Here is a 20,707-nt window from a genome sequence, read left to right as displayed (position 1 = left end):
ATAAGGTGGTCAAGAAGGCATATGGCATGCTTGCCTTCATTCGCTGGGGCATTGAGTACAAGAGTTGGCAGGTCATGTTACAGCTGTATAAAACTTTAGTTAGGCCACATTTTGAATATTGAATGCAGTTTTGGTCGCCACACTACCAGAAGAACGCAGATGCTTTGGAGAGAGTGCAAAGAAGGTTTACCAAGATGTTGCCTGGTCTGGAGGATGTTAACTATGAGGAGAGGTTGAATAAACTCGGATTATTTTTGTTGGAAAGACAGAGGCTGTGGGGAGATATGATTGAGGTCGACAGAATTACGAGGGACAGGCAGAGAATACTCAGAAGCTTTTTCCCAGGGTGGAAGACTCAATTACAAGGGGTCACAGGTTCAAGGTGTGAGGGGGAAAGTTTTTAAGGCAGAGGGTGGTGAGTACCTAGAACATGTTGCCAGTGGAGGTGGTGGAGGCAGGCATGATAGCAACATTTAATATGTCTCTTGATAGACACATGAATGGGCGGGGAATGGAGGAATACAGATCGTTTGGGCAATAGGTCTAAATATGGAATCTGGATCGGGGCAGGCTTGGTGGGCTGAAGGCCCTGTTCCTGTGCCGTAATGTTCTTTGTTCTTACTGTGAAATTCTAATTCAGTGCACAACACATATCCACTCCCAATAAAGGTTATGGAGCATCTATACATGTATATCACCTATAATCTCTGGCTACTTTTCAGTGAAGGGTAGGGAAGAAAGATAACTTTGGGTTGCTCCTGCAAATCCTCCAGTAGGGGGTTAAGATCAATACACTAGGCCAGTTACAGGATAGTCCAGGAGGGCCAGAGGGGAATGCAGCCTCCTGTTGTATGAACACGAACCAATACATAAATCCTCCTTCCACTTGGTGTGAAAATTTGCAAAAGGTAATAAAAAATGAATCCTGCGAATCTGAAATAAAAACAGAAGTCGCAGGAAATGCACACAGTTCAGTCAGCATCTGAAAGAGAAAAATGGGTCTCTCCAGAAATATTAACCTTTCCTTAGAATTTTTGCACTTGATTATTTCTTGATCCCTAAATTTCTACCCTACATCTTTCACAGATGTATGCTCTTATTGTATCTCGACTGTTCGGAACTTTTGATGAAAATCTGTGCTCTCCTGAACGGTATTGAAAAATTTAAGCAGTGCAGCTTATTTGGCACCCGAGTATAAATTGCACCAACTGATAAATAATATTTGAAAGTCAATGCTACTCAAAGAGAGATCAACATGGAGCAATATCTTAAATAAAGCAGATACGTAAGCAATTAATCAACCTCACAACTCCGAAGCCGTCGAGCCCAGGCAGGGGTGTTGTGGGGCAGTGGCTGCAATGGAACAGGAAAATTGTCTTCAACAATTCTGAAATACAAGGAAAGAAAATATTTAAAGCATTTTTCTACATAATTGCTGTGAATGGAATTGTAATACTGACAAGTGAAAAGTAACATTTGTGCCATACAAGGGCCAGGCAACCAACAACCATCTCCAAAAAAAGAGAATCCACCCATCAACCCTTGACATTCAATTGCATTACCATCACTGGATCCCCCATGGGGATCATTTCATTTTTTCATTTTCAACATCCTGGGAATTACCAGAAACTGAACTGGTTCAATCATATAAATACTGTGGTTCCAAGAGCAGATCAGAGGCGAAGAATCCCACAGCAAGCATCTCACCTCTTGATTCCCTAAAGTCTGTCCACCAGCCTCAAGGCACAAGTCCAGAGTGTGAAGGAATACCATCCACCTGCCTGGATGAATGCAGCTCCCAAAAAAAACCTAGACAGCATGCACGACAAAGCAGGGCCGGCTCAAGGTACCGGCAACTCGGGCAGTCGCCCGGGGCGCCATGTGCTAGGGGGCGCCATCAGTACTGAGGTTGTAAGATTCTAAGGACGATCTGCGCATTTGCAACATGTTGCCTCCGCTTGATGGCAGCTACGCATGCTCAGTAGCTGCCCACGCGCAGCCCGGAGTCACGTGGGGTGCTCCTTCAGCCCCGGCCCCTGTGCGGCCGCCATGTTGATTGGCCTCGGCCGCCTGCCGGTCTGGTTCAGCCGCTGGCGGCTGCTCAGTGTCTGTGTGAGGCAGTAGCTGCACGGAGGGTCCTCGGCGGGAGGAGGGCCGCCGAGGGGAGCAGGAAAAGGCTATCCGCAGCGGGGAAAGGTGATGGAGCGCAGCGCTGGAGGCCTTTAAAATTGGCACTTGTAAGGGCTGTTATGTAGGATCACTACAAGGGCGCCGAAGATCAGCTTGCCCGGGGCGCCAGCAACCCTAGGGCTGCTGCTGCGACAAAGTAATCCGCTTGATTGGTACCATATCCACAAACATTCACTCCCTGCACCACCAACAAACCATAGCAGCAGTGTGTACCATCTACAAAATGTACTGCAGGAACTCACCACAAGGCCCCTTAGACATCACCATCCAAACCCACAACTACTACCAATATAGAAGGACAAAGGTAGCAGACACATGGGAACACCACCACCTGGAAATTCCCCTCCAAGTCACTCACAATCCTGCCTTTAATGATGTTAGCTTGAAATCTCCCATTATTAAAGCTTCATTAACCTTTCTCCTGCATTAAATTCCAGTACATCAAATCATATATATGGGTTGCATTTCCTTGCAATTTTATTTTATGTTTAAATAACCAGAATTGGACACAATCAGGTAGAGTCCAACAAATCATTAATGGTGACTGACAGCTAAATGCCAACCATTGGTTGGAGATTTAAACCAGACAGCTTGACTCTGATTGGTCAATAATAATAATAATAATAGTTTATTGTCACAGTAGGCTTCAATGTAGTTACTGTGAAAAGCCCCAAGTCGCCACATTCCGGCACCTGTTCGGAGAGGCCGGTACAGGAATTGAACCCGCGTTGCTGGCATTACAAGCCAGCTGTTTAGCTGACTGTGCTAAACCAGCCCCTGTTGTCCTGAGGTCCTAAGGAATGAACTAGCTATCACTTATTTTGTTTAGCTGAAACAGTGCAATGTGCATATGTGTTCTTTCTGCTTGCAAAGAGCAGGGCCCTCTTGAAGTGTGGCACATGTATGTGTACTAGAAGTTACACATATTAATTACTTGCTGCATTTACTTTAAATTAAGGGGAAATTTAGCATGGCCAATTCATCTACCCTGCACATCTTTGGACTGTGGGAGGAAATAGGAGCACTCGGAGGAACCCGCGTAGACACGGGGAGAAAGTGCAAACTCCACACGGACAGTCATCCAAGGCCGGAATTGAACCTGGGTCCCTGGCACTGAAGCAGCAGTGCTAACCACTGTGTCACCCGTATCCTCTGGCACTTGCCCGTATCTAAGGAAGATTCATGGCAAGCCCTTCTGCTATTTTCGCTCTCACTTCCTTGACTTAGGCAACTTAGGATGCAAGTGATCCAGAGATGAGATATCCAGTCTTAGCATAGCCAGCCTTTCCAATACATTCTAGCCATCAATTTTTACCACATCCATTTTCTCTACCTCCACCATGCCAACTGATATTTTGTAAGCATCTTCTTCCTTCGTAAACTCTGATACAATCACTAAGTAGAAAAGTAAAATATTGTAGATATTGGAAATCTGAAATAAAAACAGAAAATGCTGGAAAAACTCAGGTCTAACAATATTTTCTGTTTCTATTACTCATTAAGTATTCTAGCCTTGCTCTGTCCCTCTAAGCATATTTCACTTTTGTTATCCCTTATAAACCCCACCCTGTCTTTTACTAGCTGCATTGTATTTACATGCCAGATTATGTTTTTTAGGTTTCCTCTTATGTTAACCACTAGCCTGTTCTTATATTCCCTCTTTGCCAGTCTTATTTTTTGCTTCACTTTTTCTCTCAAACTTATGGTACTTGGTCTGATTCTCGCATGAAGATTTCACCTAACGTGCACCATGCATCTGCATGTTTTGATTCATAGCTTTATCTTTCGCCCTGATCATCAAAGGAGCTTTGGTTTCTCTGAATTTCCCTGTTGAAATGTATCTCGCCTGTAACTAAACCATCGCTTCCTTGGATACCACTCAATTTTCTGTTAGATTTCATGACAAAATGTGTTTCATACATACCTGAGTGAAGCCTTTTTGGGCAGTGTTAATGAAGATGGCAAAACATAACCGGTGTTATCTGTTATTGCAGCTACGGTCACTGTCTGAAGCTCATCACTTAGCGGTTTGCCATCTATTGTATCTGGCAATAAATAAGAGTTAACTTTTAAGAAATTAAATAATTACAGCATGACCAGAGCATAATAAACAGACAGTAAATAAAGCAAAACCTAGTGGAGTAAGGTAAATATTATAATAATGAGAACATTCTGATAGCCAGATCCCATCTTCAAAATTTAGATTTTTTTGAAATGTAGTGATTTGATTTACATGTCCTCTCCTTTATTCTGCTAAACAAGTTGCATTGCAACCATAATCATCAGGTACGCAATCCCAGTATTTGATTGCTATGTCTTGGTAGTCATTTTGTATTTTTATTGAAAGAATTTTGATCTAAAACGAGCAGAGACAAATGAATCTTGTTGAAAATACTAAGAATAACTATTCTGACAATTATTTCAACATATAGTTTCATACAAGTCTCAAGATACTTTATAGATTGTAACAAAAGATAACAACACTCTGCGCTTCAGAGAGAATGTGTCATCGAACAAATCTTGCCTGATAGCCAGCCATTCACCAGCATGATAAAGTTTTGATCAAACATTAATTGTAGCAAAGGAAATTCTAGTTGGACATTACATTGTTTTTTTATGGATAACAATGCAAATATATATTTTACTTAACATAAGAATGATTAAAATTAGAAAGTACACAATTTTACGTGTGAACAACCAATTGCTTATGAAACAAAGCATAACAGCTACTTTCTTTTCTCTTTTCCCCATCCACAAATCTTGTTACTTTCACCCATAGCCCCAATCAGTGCACAATTCACTCTGAAGGATGGAAAAAGAACACCTAGGTCACAGTAGTTCATTATCTTTTGCTAAACAACTGGCACACTCAACCACACAAAGTGAATTGCCAAATTATGGAGATTACATATGGTAATCATCCTTACCATGCGAGTCTGTGACATCGAGAATCTGTCCCTGTGGAATCAGCACCTGTGCAACACCGGGTGGGTTGGAAGGAATCACGTGAAGCACCTGGCCATTCTCTGACTGGCTGGTAACAATCATCTAGAAATAACCATCAACATGGGATGGATCATGTTAGATTTGCACATTTCCATTCAGTAGATAAAAAAGCATCAGAAAGGGCTGCCTCATTCCTATTTTATTGAATAACATTTGCCCCACTTTCACAGTACCACAGCCTAAGTCCAAGAAAGGGTTTTCATTGTTTGCCTGGAGGTTGCAGTACTGGGGCCAAAGGAACCTGCACATGCACTGACATATAATACAGTAAAACTGTTGGTCAAAAAGAGCTCCATGCTGCACAAAGTTAGAAAAGAACAAGGAATAGACTGGCAGGTGGTGGTTGTTGGAGGGGGGGGGGGGGGGGGGGAGAACAATACTGTACGAAGACACTTGAGCATCTTAAAAAGAAATATTATGATCAGCATAATGCTTTTTATCTTCATTTGTTCAACCTACAAATACTTTATAATGGCTGTTTGTATTATTTCAATTTTTTAAAAAAACTTAAGAGTACCCAATTTGTTTTTCCAATTAAGGGGCAATTTAGTGTGGTCAATCCACCTAACTTGCACATCTTTTTGGGTTGTGGGGGTGAGACCTACGCAGGCAGGGGGAGAATGTGAAAACTCAACACGGACCGAGACCAGGGGCCGGGATCGATCCGGTGCCATGAGGCAGCAGTGCGCCACCGTGCTGCCCACTATATCATTTAAAATAATACTGCTGCTACCAAGTAGTTGCTTTGTAAATGGCACAGAGGTAAATCCCTGCATGTTAATCAGAAAGCGCCCACTGATCAGGCAGAATAAGCAACTACTTTTCCTGAACAAGTAACACAGAGTGGAGAGACTCCAGATATCATTGGCCTGGGCTGTGTTGGTCAAAAACATTAGATTTACTGTGATTTTCTAATACTAGTACTCTAATATATTGTGTATTAACTGTTCCTTAGTGGTGGGAATTTTAATGAAGTGACGAAACAACTGCATGGATTGACTAAAATTCTTTTATCCTGTCCTGGAGGTTACTAACCTGTAAACATGAAGAAACTTAACTTTGATGGAAAAAACAGGAGATCTATTCAAAAAGGAAGAATGCAGCTTTTAAGGGGAAAATTGCAAGGGAGTAAGTACTATGATTTTTTTTTTTAAATTTAGAATACCCAATTCATTTTTTCCAATGAAGGGGCAATTTAGCGTGGCCAATCCACCTAGCTTGCACATTTTTGGGTTGCGAGGGCGAAACCCACGCAAACATGGGGAGAATGTACAAACTCCACACGAACAGTGACCCAGAGCCGGGATCGAACCTGGGACCTCGGCGCCGTGAGGCGGCAGTGCTAACCACTGCACCACCGTGCTGCCCTGAGTAAGTATTATGATGACTACAACCTCAGAACCACTTGGAAGTCAGGTCAAAGCAAGAGGATCCTGAATTAATATATTAGCAGTAGGGTATCCATCCCTAGTTAGGAGCATCTTAATGGTGGAAAAGTGATCGGTACTATTTCAGCAACAAGATAACCAATCCAGGTAGTGCCAAAGATGGCACTTGTAACAATTCTCTTGACGCCAACAGACACTTACTCATGACCATCATTCGGTGGCAGCTCTCTCCCTTCCTTTGCTTTCTTGCCAGATATGTGAAATAAATTATAATTTATCAGTATATCTTTGGGATGAAGTGCATATTTTCTGCTTGCATTCAATTTCTGTCCGATCTGAGTGCTTTACCAAGATGGATCCCGAGATCAATGGAGATTAATTAATTGCTTTTAAGACCAAGATTCCAAAAATAATTCAATAAACTACTCTAATACAAAAGCAAAATACAGCTTTAAATCAGAAAAAAGAATGGAAAATGCTGGAATTACTTAATAGGTCAGGCAGCATTTGAAGACAGAGAAACGATTAGTGTTTCAAGTTGTTGACCATTCATCAGGTCTGGAAAAAATTAAAGAATTAACAGGTTTTCATACAGAGACTAGAAAGGGGGCCAGGAAGAACAAAAGGGAAAGGATTGTGTCAAGGGCAGGAGAGAAAAGGACAAAAGGGGGAGATCACACAAGGCAAAAGAAGATGGTGATAGGGAACAGTCCCTGCTGCCTGACCTGTTGAGTACTTTTGGTTTCCTTTCAATTGCATTGAACCTGTCCTTTCAGACATGAACATAGAATTTACAGTGCAGAAGGAGGCCATTCAGCCCATCGAGTCTGCACTGGCCCTTGGAAAGTGCACCCTTCCAAGCCCACACCTCCACCCTATCCCCATAACCCAGTAACCCCACCCAACCATTTTGGACACTAAGGGCAATTTAGCATGGCCAATCCACCTAACCTGCACATCTTTAGACTGTGGGAGGAAACCGGAGCACCCGGGGGGAAACCCACGCAGACACGGGGAGAACATGCAGATTCGGCACAGACAGTGAACCAAACCACGAATTGAACCTGGATCTGTGAAGCAACTGTGCTACACACTGTGCTACACACTGTGCTATCGTGCACCCACATGCATTATATAATATATTTTTTCTTCCCTTGCTCTGGGAGGACCTACATCCATGCTAAGACACAGTTGGATAAGTATCCTTATTGGAAAGTAACAGTGGTAGTTAATGCAGAGTTTGACTTAGACTTACATGATCAAGGCATGCCTGCAAAGGCATAATTCAAGGCAGTATCAAGTGAGTGGTTGCAAACTTTTTCAGTCAAAAATGAAGGCTTAAATACTAGAACTCAAAACCTTTGGTGAAAGTTATTCTTTATACCTTAAAAATACTGGAAAGGAGAATTTAAAATCTTAACACCAAAAATAAAAAATGTTAATATGTAACAGATACATGTCTAAAAACACCAAAATTCTTAAAAGTTCTACCTCAGATTGATCATACAATACAGTAAGAACTTCCCTTAGCCTGTCAATGCATCAGTTTTGTTAAAAGGATGATGCCTCAAGTGCTTTTCCCCTATGGGTTATAATTCCTTTATTTTCAGGTTGAATAATTTACAAGTATTTCTAAAGATTTTCACAAGATTTACAAGTGTGTAACTGTACAGAGTGCACATACATCGTAATCAAGCAGCAGCCTGGCCAAATGCCGAACTGACACTATTGCTGAAAGCATATGGTTCATACTGTATACTGCATAACAGTTGACACCTAAACTCATTAGGCCATTAATTTATTGGGGCATTAATATGTAGTCTATATAATAGTATTCTCCATGTCATTTTTTGAAAATCGATGATCAAGCAATTGGGATAAGTATTTCTGTGAGATGTGACTCATGTCACCTAACCTATATCTAGCACCTGGTGCAAGTCTCTTATCGAAGAGAATGGAAGTCTGAATCAAAGGTCCAACCCTCTTCCACTAGGTCAACTAGGGCTCGCTAGACCCTTCTGAAAGGGAAGTCAAACCTAAAACAGTGTCAAGTTCTGGGTTATTCAACTCCAATGTTAAATGCACTCACATTTGGGTTTTATTTTTTGCCGATATTTTAACTGAGAATAAAGCTGTTACATTTTGGGGTTATTATATTATCAACTTATGGAAGTGCTGCCAATTTTGTGGAGTCCAGTAATTAGCATCACTAGATTCTTGCATGCGTCAATGAGAAACATAAAGTTTGTATAATTTTTCTCACAGTTTGATTTGTTACTAACCATACGTGTATTTGCATCCCCCAGTGATTGAAGTTCATACTGGATAGGTTGCCCGTTCTGATCCATCAACTGGAATGGCTCAGTGGATAGAGTCTGTGCTTGTTGGGACACTTGTACCGTAGGATTCTGAGAAGTAGCAGAGTCATCTGTAATGTGTACTGTGATGGGAATGACAGTGATGGGATCATTACTTCCAAATGCAGATTCTCCATCATCGATCCAGGCTAATTGCTTTGAAAGTTAAACAAACAGAAAAGCTAAATTTAGCAACTTTGCATTTGAGCAGCAGCATGCAGAGATAGCTCAACATCACCAGGATGGCAAGCTGAAAGGGGTTAACTGAAGACACATTCAATTTTTAATTTAGCTTTATCTGAGGGCATGGTGGCACAGTAACCAGGAGCTGAGACTGAGACCTCTTAATTAGGAGGTAGGGTAGCCACTAATTGGAGATGAGCAAATCCTCAGATAGACTCACAGAAAAGGAAAAGGCAAGCCATTCTCACAAACCTCAAAGTGGTTACATGTACAGCAGCATTGGAAGGGCGACACGTTGGCACAATGGTATTACTGCTGCCTCACAGTGCCAGCCTTGGGTGACTGTCTGTGTGTGGAGTTTGCACATTCTCCTCGTGTCTGCGTGGGTTTCCTCCCACAGTCCAAAGATGAGCAGGTTAGGTGGATTGACCGTGATCAATGCCGGGGGTTACGGGGATAGGATGGGGGAGTTGACCAATGTAGGGTTCTTTTGCGGGGTTGATGTAGACTTGATGGGCCGAATGACCTTTCTGCACTTTGAGGATTCTATGAAAGGAATTCAATGAAATATCTGTTACCTGCAACTGAGCATTTATTCTATCTTCTTGAGTTTCAACATTCGCTCACATACTGCTTGTGAAGAAAGATCAGTCGCAGAAACATTAATCTGTCTGCTCCCTCCACACATGCTGACAGACTTGTTGAATATTTCCATCATTTTCTGTTTTGATCAAACGTTTTCTTGATAGCTGTGATCTTACCTGGAAAACTTGACGTTCTGCCTCAGAGTCCTCAGTTATGTCAGCATCTGTTCCCAATAATGTAGTGTTTCTCTCAATACCAATCTCATCCTCAGTGACATCTTCTGCCATCTCAGAAGTAACCACTGAAATAATAGAATGAAAATGATACTTAATGGTTGAATAAAGAAATCAAAAGACTCAGAGCCAAGTGGAAATACCTGAAGATACAGAGAAACAAACAGTTATACTAGAATTCATGCAAAAGTCAGAGAAAAATGATACCAAAATGCATAAGATACAAGAATTTAAAAGAAAGGCAGATTGAAGAAGGCAAACAGTGATTCAAAGTATTTTTAGCTTTATACACAGAAGAGGCATAGGAGAGAGGGCATTTTTTCTAATGGAAAATTATGTAGAAATATCAGGGGAATGTATTTCATTGTACTATTCAGCATGGAACTGAGCCCAAAGATGAAGAATAACCTAGCTTTGACTTTCAGGCTTATGGGAAGCTAGTGGATCTCAATCAGGACAATACAGTTGACCCGAGCGTCCCCGAGACTGAACAGAGAAACAATCAGAGCTTCCCTTTGGTCAGTCAGGAGTGCATCATAAAAAGCTGGATGAAGATTGGTTTGTGTTTAGCTGTAATGCTCATGTTGGAACTGCTTGCTGACATTCACCATCAAGGCTCACATATATGTGAATGATTAAACAGGCAAGGTACTTTGGGGCTGTTGGTTTCCTTAAAATCACAAGTTAAAAGGTCAGACATAGAGACATTAATTTTTTTTTCTGTTTAATTCATTAAACATGGACCAGAGTTGAAATATCATAAACCTGGCTGATAGCAGTAAGTTATGTCCAGCATACAGAATAACCGAAAGATAAAAGATAGCTTTCAAAATAATTTGGTCTGAATAGTTGAATGAGTTAGTCTAAATAAATTTGAAATGGATTCATCTTTTTGGCAAGTGAAACAAAGTTTGCACAACCTTTCTTCAAGAGATTACACAAGAGTCCGAGATAGAATGGAATATACATGATGTGTGAAAGGTACGATTGAGGTCATTTGAAAAAGGTTCTTTGTTCATGCTTTTGTATATCATAAATGGACACTCCTTCAGATGTGTCCATGTGTCCTATACCAATGTGCATTTTTTTCAATGTCCTGTACCAATGTGCATTTTACTTACACTAAAATCCATTCACTATTCGTTAGCCAATCCACTTAATTCCCTTGCAACGTCCTGAATCTTCTTTGTATGGTAACCTACATTATAAAACATTAAATTGTAACAAATACTCTTCCCCTTATTATTTATAAGTTAAGCACAGGGTTCTAAGCAATTGCTATTCAACAATCATTCATCAATTTTTCCCTCCCATCTAATGTTCAATTCAATTAGCTCATTCACTCAGTGAAGGACTGTATCTTATGAATGTCCGACTGTATGCATATTCACTGTAAGCCTATTAATGTGTTTGGATGACATTGTGTCATTACTAAACAAATTCTGCATTACTCCAAAGTCAAGCACCAGAGAAAAGGCAATTTTATACTGCTTGGGTTTAACTTTGTATGTGGCAATTTACAAGTGTTGTGTCAACCTGCCTGTAAAAGATGCTCAGCGGACCTTGGAATATTATTTTGAAGTTCCGATGGTGCAAATGTCTCATATCCTGCAACATTTATGTATCCCACCAATTGCATTTTCGTAGCTTCTATGATTCTATAAAGCATTTGGACAGATACGTGGATAGGAAAGGTTTAGAGGGATATGGGCCAAATGCAGGCAAATGGGGTTAGCTTAGATGGGCTTTTTGGTTGGCATGGGCCAGTTAGGGCCGAAGGCCCTGTCTCCATGCCATAGATTCTATCAACTGCCTGGTGTTTGGAGCATACATATGCAAGCACATTGCACAGAGCTTTCTCCTAGGCAACATATTATAGAAGTATTATAACTATACTGCAAATTATCTTCTCAAAATCTAGAAAATTGATAAATCATAACCTACTTCTTCTGTTACCGTATGTGCATATATTCTTTCAATGAAAATCAATAGTATCCTGTAAAAGGTTCATTTTCATGACTAATGAAGCATGACTGAAGAGTAGAGTGTGATACAAAGGTTTAACTGCCTGTAGCTTGGACGAATTTAACCTCTTTGAGATAACTGACCAAGAAGATAACTTTATTTCACAGTTTTAAACTAATTCTTATTATCTGACTTCTATTGTGACTGTATTTTAAAATAACAGTATAAAAATTAACTTATGAGAAAACTTACACTCATAAGCACAGGGGTTAGATAGGATTAGAGTAAATTGGTGCGTGATGGCGGGCACAGACACAATGAGCAGAAGGGCCTCTCTTTCCATGCTGCCTAAATAAATGAATCAAACAAACAAGCCTTCCAACCGGTATACTAGCAACTAAAAGCACATGAATAACTGCACTGTATTCTCTTCCTACAACCACCATTCATGTTTCATCACAGCATTCCCTTCCTAAAACCCCGCTCACTTGTACTTAATCACTTCATCTTCAACAACCAAATGCCAACTGATGAAGCAACCTACATTTTATCAAAATGCATTAAGTTCTTTTTAACTTTGCACAAAAAAGTTATCTATAAATTGAATAAATACAGTATGCAATGTTGCTGAACATTTGTATTTGCTCTTGACGTGTTTTGCCATAAATTCTAAATTCAACAGTATATACTGCATTTTTACTCCAGTAATAGCAACAAAATGTGTTGCCTGAAATTTATTAACTTTTTTAAAATTGCTGTTACACTTGAAGCATCATTCAAGCTGTTAATTTCCTCTCTTAATTATAATGTCAACTCTCCTAGAGGTGGGTAGAGGCAAAAAGCAGCACTTTCTCACTATGGCACCTCTTGACAGCTCCATTTCTAAATTCAATGTCCAATATGAACTTAAGCCACAATCACAAACAAGTTCAATTCCTGGTTTGTGCTGAATTAATTGATAGATAGGCTGGACACAGTAACTCGGAGTAAAGGAGGGGAGGGATATGTTTGCACTTTTATCTAAAGATTATTCTGGAAGGTTCATATGTGGTTTCCAGATTAAAATAGTGAACCTTAACTTGTGTCTTCAGTGGCTGAATAAATTACCAATACTCACTGTCCAAACATACTTAAGAAGATTGGCCACATGGAAAGAGTTCCAGAAGGCAACTGGTATCTCTGATGAAAGTCAACAACCGGAAGCATCTTAACTTTTTTTTTCTCTACAGCTGCTGCTTGACCCAAGTGTATTTTATTACTCCTAATGAAGTATCCATTAAAATGAATGAGGATGTTTATAAAGAGAAGAGAAACAAACTGGAACAAAGTGGCAAACAAAGGTATTGTCACTATTAAACTACCATATGATGCTTTTCAATAGGTAGCATTGCCAACAGCTGGCCAACTTTTTTTAAGATCATATGAAATCGTAAAACTACTTCTGGAAATCCATAGAACAGTACAGCACAGAACAGGCCCTTCGGCCCTCGATGTTGTGCCGAGCCATGATCACCCTACTCAAACCCACATATCCACCCTATACCCGTAACCCAACAACCCCCTACCCCTTAACCTTACTTTTTAGGACACTACGGGCAATTTAGCATGGCCAATCCACCTAACCCGCACATCTTTGGACTGTGGGAGGAAACCGGAGCACCCGGAGGAAACCCACGCAGACATGTTCTTAAAAATATTTTATTTCCTTCCCCACCTTAATGCCATATTGTCATGCAGAAGATTTAATCTTACCCTTCCAAAAAATGATAAGTGAAGTACAGCCCAAATACACAGTTTAATTACTCATGGGCAAAAGTTCTCCATGCAGGCGGTCTGCAAAACTAGAATTAACATCTGCTCTAATTACGCTGAGGAAATAAGTTTACAACCAGAAGCAAAATCAAGCATCCCCTTATGCTACATTCGGACTTGAAACAGATGTGACGAGGAAAAGAGATATCATTCTTTCAAAGGTCCTTAAAAAATCCACACCAACTGTAGATAGGAGCCCAGTAATTTGTTTTATGGAGAGTGAATCTTTGTTTTCTCCTTCAAGCTCTTTGATTACAATGTACCATTATGGCCAAGATGGCAGCCAACATGATCCTAGGCAATAGTGAATATTGCTCTGAAATTGGCCATTGGGAAGTAGGCAAGAACAGTTCTAGTCACTTTCAATCTAATTTTCCCTCAAGAGCATTCCCAACAGCTTAAAGACCAGCACTGGAAACACATCACGTGAACATATTAAGCATAGATCAGTTTTTCTGATTTTAGACTGCATTGATATTACCACCTTATCACCCATACTAACCAGTGCATTAGATTAGCATTGGCCCTCTGATCTCACTTGCCTGGGTGCATGTGGAACAAGGATAGACATGATAAAGTTCACTACCATACCTCCCAAGCAAACACGTATGAGACAATGATGAGAGACAAAAATATTTTTAAAATCAAATATACTCCAATTGTAATATAAAAATACATTATTCTTTTGGATTTGCAACCAGAGCTATTTTTCAGTCTGATTAGAATTTATGGTGATATGATAGTCATTTCTAACAACGCATCTCATTCGCCAAGGTATTTTAAAATATTCCCATGAATAACAATCCCCCCGAAGAATTTTTGTTTTAAAATTAAGCTGTGTTAAATAAACACAAATGTTGTTTCACCCTACACAAATCAAAGCCCAAGGTTTATGTGCACTTCTTAATGTCACTTTAGTTGCCACACCTTTTTAAGTAACTTCTCCCAACCAACATGTGTCTATAATTGTATCTCTACTTATGCTAATTCAGTTCCCTGAAACCACTGGGTCTCAACCAGTTCTCACACTGCTCACGGCACTCTGGTTAAAACAAAAAAGATCACAAAAAAGACCATGACAAACAAGAACTATGTTCATGATAGCTCACTGTAATGATTTGTTATAAAAAAATAACTTTTATTTCATTTTTAATAGTTTGTAAACTGGCACATATTTCATCAAACTGTTGTACATTTTCACTGTGGTGTGAGACTGCACTGGCGTGAAATTTATTGACATACATTAAAAAAATTTGTTTAGGTAGTGGGACAAAAATTGGTGAGAATACCAACAAGCGGAGATAAAACAGAGCCCTCGAGAAGTTGGTTCACAACTTCAGAGATCTGAAACTCAGCCACCTCTGCTGGGAATTAACTCCCTTCTCTCATGGGATTTACCACCAAGTCATGTATAAGCAGGCCACTGGCTTCTCAGCTGGAATAACATTAACAATGAAGAAAAGGTGGTGCCTGTAAAACTTTTGACACAGTATTATGTGCTCATTATTTAGCACTCATTCTTAAAGTTGATCCTCATTTCAAAGCTTCTTTCATTACTAGTGTTGGTGTTTCGTGCAGATATCAGAATTTCAGATCCACAATGCCATTTTGAGAGCAAAGACATTTAACACAAGTGCTTCATTTGAAAGTCGTGTGGGAGCATGGAATTTGAGTATTGCTTGAAAAAGATATTATTGAATTTTTCATTTTGCACTCATCAGGATAGCTACGCAAGATAAGCCAACAGCAAAGGGAACAACAATTTATACTGCACAAGGAGGGAGTGCTCATTGGTTAGCAAGTGTGGCTCACTTACAGGTGCTAGATGTCATACATTCAAACACAGGGCACTGACCTTTGCAACCAGGAGTGCACCCACACATTATGTATTTTCCAACTAAGCAAAAGTTCAGAGGACTGCCACTTCCTGGTTCATTCCCAAAGGCTATGCCTTGACCAATTAGTGCCAACCTGCCTGGTTTGAATCTGAAACAATTGCTTGGTAGTTAACTGTTCTTTGCTCCATGTCAATGTCAATGTCTTTACAAGAGTCCACTTGCCAACCAAGCAGACTTCTCTTCTCATGCAGTAAAAGTTGTTTCCTTTACTGCTGTTTTATCTTTCGTAGCTGCCTGTTGAGCGCAAGATGGAAAGCTTTGATGGTATGGTTCATTTTACGTATTTCTGATTAGCACTTTGACAACCATACGCCAAAAACCTACAAATATGTCAGTCTCAACACACACTGCCTCAAGGTGTTTGGACACAAGTACAAAAATACATGCCTGATGCAAATATATAATTCTTCACATGTTGAGTTTCTGATCACAACCATGACAATGTGTGGGGATAGTGAAAACTAGGTATTTCTCTAAAGAGTAAATCAAGAGACAGTCTCCCTGTATTAGTTTCATCCAGCTCATAGCTGAATTTGCAAGTGCTACCTTTAAAAAACGTAATTCAAGATTAACTATTAACAATGATAACTGCATTCAGGTGTAATATAGACCAACATAAAACAACTTGTACTTGGTGATTTATCATAAAGCTTTTCAAATATGTAAAAGATAATTGGAACCCCTTATGCAAACAAACTTGCTGCCGGAAAGTTCTTGTGCAATGTCACTTACTTCCTGCAACTTTAGCTTTACAGAAAAACCATTAACTATTCTCACATTTATTTATAAACACACAAAATAAATAAATGCAAAATTACTTGACCTACACCTGACATTAATGTAATTAAATGTAATTCAGTAACTGATAAGTAAAACATTGGTTCAGATAAAACCCTCCCGGCATATGCTCCGATACATTTTATAGATCTCTCCCCAGTGCTCATATTGGTAAAAAAATATTGCAAGGACTTTTGTTAATCCTGGTCAAATTAAATTCATTCAATGGAATTATTTAGGTAGGTCAAAATTATTCAAGTATTTCAATACAAACTCCCTTTGGGGAGAAGACGGACGGTCAGTTTGGACAGCCTAACTGGTTTTACGGGGAAATACAAATTAAACTGCTATCACAAAATGTAAATTTACCAGTGCGTTTGGATTTGCATTTTACTATTCTGCACATTTTTCGTAAAAGCTGCACTGACGAGGACGAGAGAAACAGAAATGAGTCATCCTGCAAGTTTCAGGGTTAAAGCTTTTCTACAGTCACCCACTATTGACATTCTTTAAAATAAACCATGGATTAAGCTTTTGCAAATATCCAACCGAACAGCAAGTCACCATCCCACAGTACCCAGAGGCTCAATAGTGAAAATCCACACCGCCTGCTGTGGAGGGGGACACATTTTGCACGAATGCTTATTTGAATATTAATGTATTACAATCAATGTTAAAAATGTTGCTTTTTTAACATGTAGCACTATTACTCTGTATACTGCATGCTCCGTCACTCGACCAGGTGGGTTTCTCCCCCCCGCCCATTTGACAGCCTGCAGCAAATTCTCGCCATTTTGTCGCGCTGCAGCTTTGATTAAACGAGCGCTTAGTGAGGGCTCGTCTGAGGTCCGCGTCTCCTCTCCCTTTTCCCCCATCCTCCCGGGTGCAGCGGGTCCCAGAGGCTGAAAGGCAGCGAGAGCGCGGGACAGAGGCCGGCCGGACAGACAGACAGCGAGGAAAACACCGGAACGAGTCTACTCAACCTCGTCTTCATTCCAACACATCCGCCATGGAGAGCCGGCCCGCCGACACCGCGCATGCGCCGCCCGCCCAGCCCCGGCGCCGGCACGCCGCATGCGCGGTCCTCAGGCCGGCCTGCAGCGCCCGCTCAAACCCCGGTCTGCCCCCACCGGGCGCGCGCAGCGCCGCCGGGCAGGGGCCAATCATCAGTGGCTACTCGGTGAGCTTATTTTCCACCGACCGAGTGATAAACACGGATGGGTTCATTAATCTTGAGGAAATAAGGCCAGCTGGCGGAGCAAACTTGGTTGCTTTGCTGTGAAGAGCGGAAGAACGACATCTTTCCTGAGCGTTGTTTGCAGCGCCATATTGAGCCACTTGCCATATTCTTGTGCCATGGTCAATAGCAATGATGCACAATAGAACATCTAGTCCTTCACTAGTTAAAGTAATTTATTCTAAAACAAATGCGTGGTAAAGATAACTAGAAGAAATGTATAACAAACTACTAACACAAATAAATTATCCTAGAACTACTGCAAGTATGATGTGGAGATGGTGGCATTGACTGGGGTGAGCACAGTAAGAAGTCTTACAACACCAGGTTAAAGTCCAACAGGTTTGTTTCAAACACTAGCTTTTGGAGCACTGCTCCTTCCTCAGGTGAATGAACTGGTGAATAAAGTCTTACAACGCCAGGTTAAAGTCCAATAGGTTTGTTTCAAACACTAGCTTTCGGAGCACTGCTCCTTCCTCAGGTGGTTCATTCACCTGAGGAAGGAGCAGTGCTCCAAAAGCTAGTGTTTGAAACAAACCTGTTGGACTTTAACCTGGTGTTGTAAGACTTCTTACTGTACTGCAAGTATGACTATCCACCAACACAGCTACCTCCCAACTCCTTGAGGTACAGTCACATGGTAGATTTACACTGCTACCTGCTGGTCGGAGGTCATGTACATCATTATATACAAGATTGCTTGTGCATATCATCACAACCCTTGGTGTCTAAACTGGGCAAATACTCAGTATCACCGTTCCCCTGAAAGATTACCAATTTCTGCTGCTAAATTGTGACTTGAAAGCTTACCAGTTCACTCAGAACAGCGATTTCCGATGTCACCGATATCATTCTCAGGTGAATTGTGGGAGGATATTTTGTTCTGTGTGGTTAACTGGCCGAATCCTGTACCTCCAAGCATTGGTGTAGATGAGTTGAAAACACGGAAAACTCATTTCAGTTAATACATTGTAGCCACCAGAAAATATATTAAATCCTTCATGAGAGCCTGGGCTGGATTCGTAGCTGTGTCTCCGGGGAGATACAAATATGCTGCAAATTGAATTTTGAGGCCATAAAATCTGTAACATCAGCATTGCAGCTGGATCTGACTTAAGTAGTCGAGGGAAAAACATTCATGTCAAAAATGCAACAGAACCAAGCAGGTCTCAGTTATCTAGTATGCACCAGTATGGGAATAATAATGTTTTGTCCATATTGAACTGCTCCAGAAACACTCCCCTTTCAATACTGTCACGTTGCTGACTGATGTTAAGAATCAAAACTACAATATTTTTCCATTTCTTGCTTTATTATTGATTAATGGTGATGAAGTTGATAACGTAATTGACGGAATTGTTGAGTTGAGTAATGTAAGGGAGCCAACTTGACAGGCATATCGTCTCCAACAGCGAGTGTTTGCCATGTTGACTGAGCTTGACAATGTGAGGAAATGGAACAATTTAATAAATAAAAAATTAAAACACAATTCTTACTGGGGACAGATTCTGGATGCTACGGGCTGATTACCATTGGATTGACATTAATAAACAATTATCACGTGGCCCTTGTGGAACCCAATCTGGGCCTCGGAGAGCAGGCCCTTGCTGTGTAAGTGCTGTTTGATAGCACTTTTTAAAATTACAATTAAAAAATCAGAAGAGATATGTTGCCTAATAATTTCAACAGCTACTTCAATACATTTTGAGACATAATCTGGATAACAGATGGGTTCAAGACCAAATAATAATGAAAAGGACAATCAATCATACAGCATTGATTAAAGATATAAATGAGCACAATACTTCCAACAACAACTTACATGTAACAAAGGATTAAATGTTGACGAAGAGTTATCCAAACTCAAAACATTATCTCTGTTTTCTCTACACAGATGCTGTCAGACCTGCTGAGATTTTACAGCATTTTCTGCTTTTGTTACATTTATGCATTACCTTTAATGTAGAAAGAAAATTTCAAGCTACTTCACAGAGGTTTAAACAGATCAGATGATTGCTGAAATAAAGAAGGAACTCTTGGAGGGTGACCAAAAGCTCAGTCAAAGATGTTAATTTTATGAAGGTGGAAAAGCATAGAACTTTAATAGCTGAAGGACAACTGTAAATTGGGTGAAAGGAGGGGTGAGACCATGAAGAGATTTAAACACAAATAATAAGAATTTTCAATTGGAAAAAAAAGAATACCAATGTCGGCTACCCAGTACCGGGTTCAGTTGCCTTTTAGTGGAACGAGTTCCTGATTTCCACTGCCTTTCTAAAAATGCACTTCCTCATTTCACTCCTGAATGGCCTATCTCCAATTTTAAGACTGGCTCCTTGTTCTGAATTTTCCTACGATGGGAAAGAGCTTTTTTATCTACCTATGTTTATATGTAAAAAATCTCAGATAACCACACAATCTTTAAACTCAAAGGAATGCAGGCCAGATTTAGCAACAAGTTCCATAATTTAAATCTTTTGAGTCCTGGTATTGGTTCGAGGGATCTACACTGAGGTACTAAAAACCTCGGGTGGGATTTTCCGGTCCACATTTTCTTGCACCCTCGCTGGCAGCAGGATTCGGCGTTCCCACCATCAGCCATTGTTACCATGCCGCCAGGAAACCCATGGGCTGCCGGCACAATGAGAAATCCTGCTGGCTGAAATCCAGCCGCTTATCTCCAGAACTAGCCATGCTCCTTGCCAAACTACAATACCAGCATCGAATCAACAGTGCTGAAAATTGCCCAGGTATGTTTTGTTCACACAATTTGTCCACACGACAACTCCAAGCCAGCCAATTACTGCCCCATCAACCTCCTCTTGATCATCAAAGTGACGTAAGGCCTTGTCAACAGTGCTATCAAATAGCACTTACACAGCAAGGGCCTGCTATCTGAGGCCCAGATTGGGTTCCACAAGGGCCATGTGAATGCTGACCTCATTACAGCCTTTGTACAAATATGGACAAAAGAGCTGAATTTCAGAGGTGAGATGGGCGTGACTGTCCTTGGATAAAGGCAGCAATTGTTCAAATTTGGCATAATGGACCTTGTCAAAATTGAAATCAATGGAAA

The 20,707-nt window shown here is 40.5% G+C and overlaps 1 protein-coding gene across 6 annotated transcripts in view; it reads right to left on the bottom strand.

Annotated features, from left to right (window-relative positions):
• Positions 1–17,456, bottom strand: part of LOC119960907 (calcium-responsive transcription factor-like) — a 71,495-nt gene extending 54,039 nt beyond the window's left edge. The window contains exons 1-8 of one of the 6 annotated variants that reach the window (XM_038788496.1): positions 17,105–17,346; positions 14,222–14,261; positions 11,064–11,140; positions 9,886–10,010; positions 8,867–9,097; positions 5,118–5,238; positions 4,115–4,235; positions 1,303–1,387 (exon numbers count right to left, since the gene is read on the bottom strand). In XM_038788496.1, the coding sequence (XP_038644424.1) occupies positions 1,303–1,387; positions 4,115–4,235; positions 5,118–5,238; positions 8,867–9,097; positions 9,886–9,996 (669 nt within the window). In that variant the 5' untranslated portion in view covers positions 9,997–10,010; positions 11,064–11,140; positions 14,222–14,261; positions 17,105–17,346. Of the gene's footprint in view, positions 1–1,302; positions 1,388–4,114; positions 4,236–5,117; positions 5,239–8,866; positions 9,098–9,885; positions 10,011–11,063; positions 11,141–14,221; positions 14,268–17,104; positions 17,347–17,377 lie in introns of those variants that run through there. The other 5 variants (XM_038788488.1, XM_038788491.1, XM_038788503.1 and 2 more) reach the window with 5 other exon arrangements.
• Between the last annotated feature and the right edge of the window lie 3,251 nt (positions 17,457–20,707).

The sequence above is a fragment of the Scyliorhinus canicula genome, chromosome 2 (assembly GCF_902713615.1).
Source record: "Scyliorhinus canicula chromosome 2, sScyCan1.1, whole genome shotgun sequence".
NCBI lineage: Eukaryota > Metazoa > Chordata > Chondrichthyes > Carcharhiniformes > Scyliorhinidae > Scyliorhinus > Scyliorhinus canicula.
Note: the sequence above shows the minus strand (reverse complement) of the source record. Positions and strands in the feature narration are given on the sequence as shown.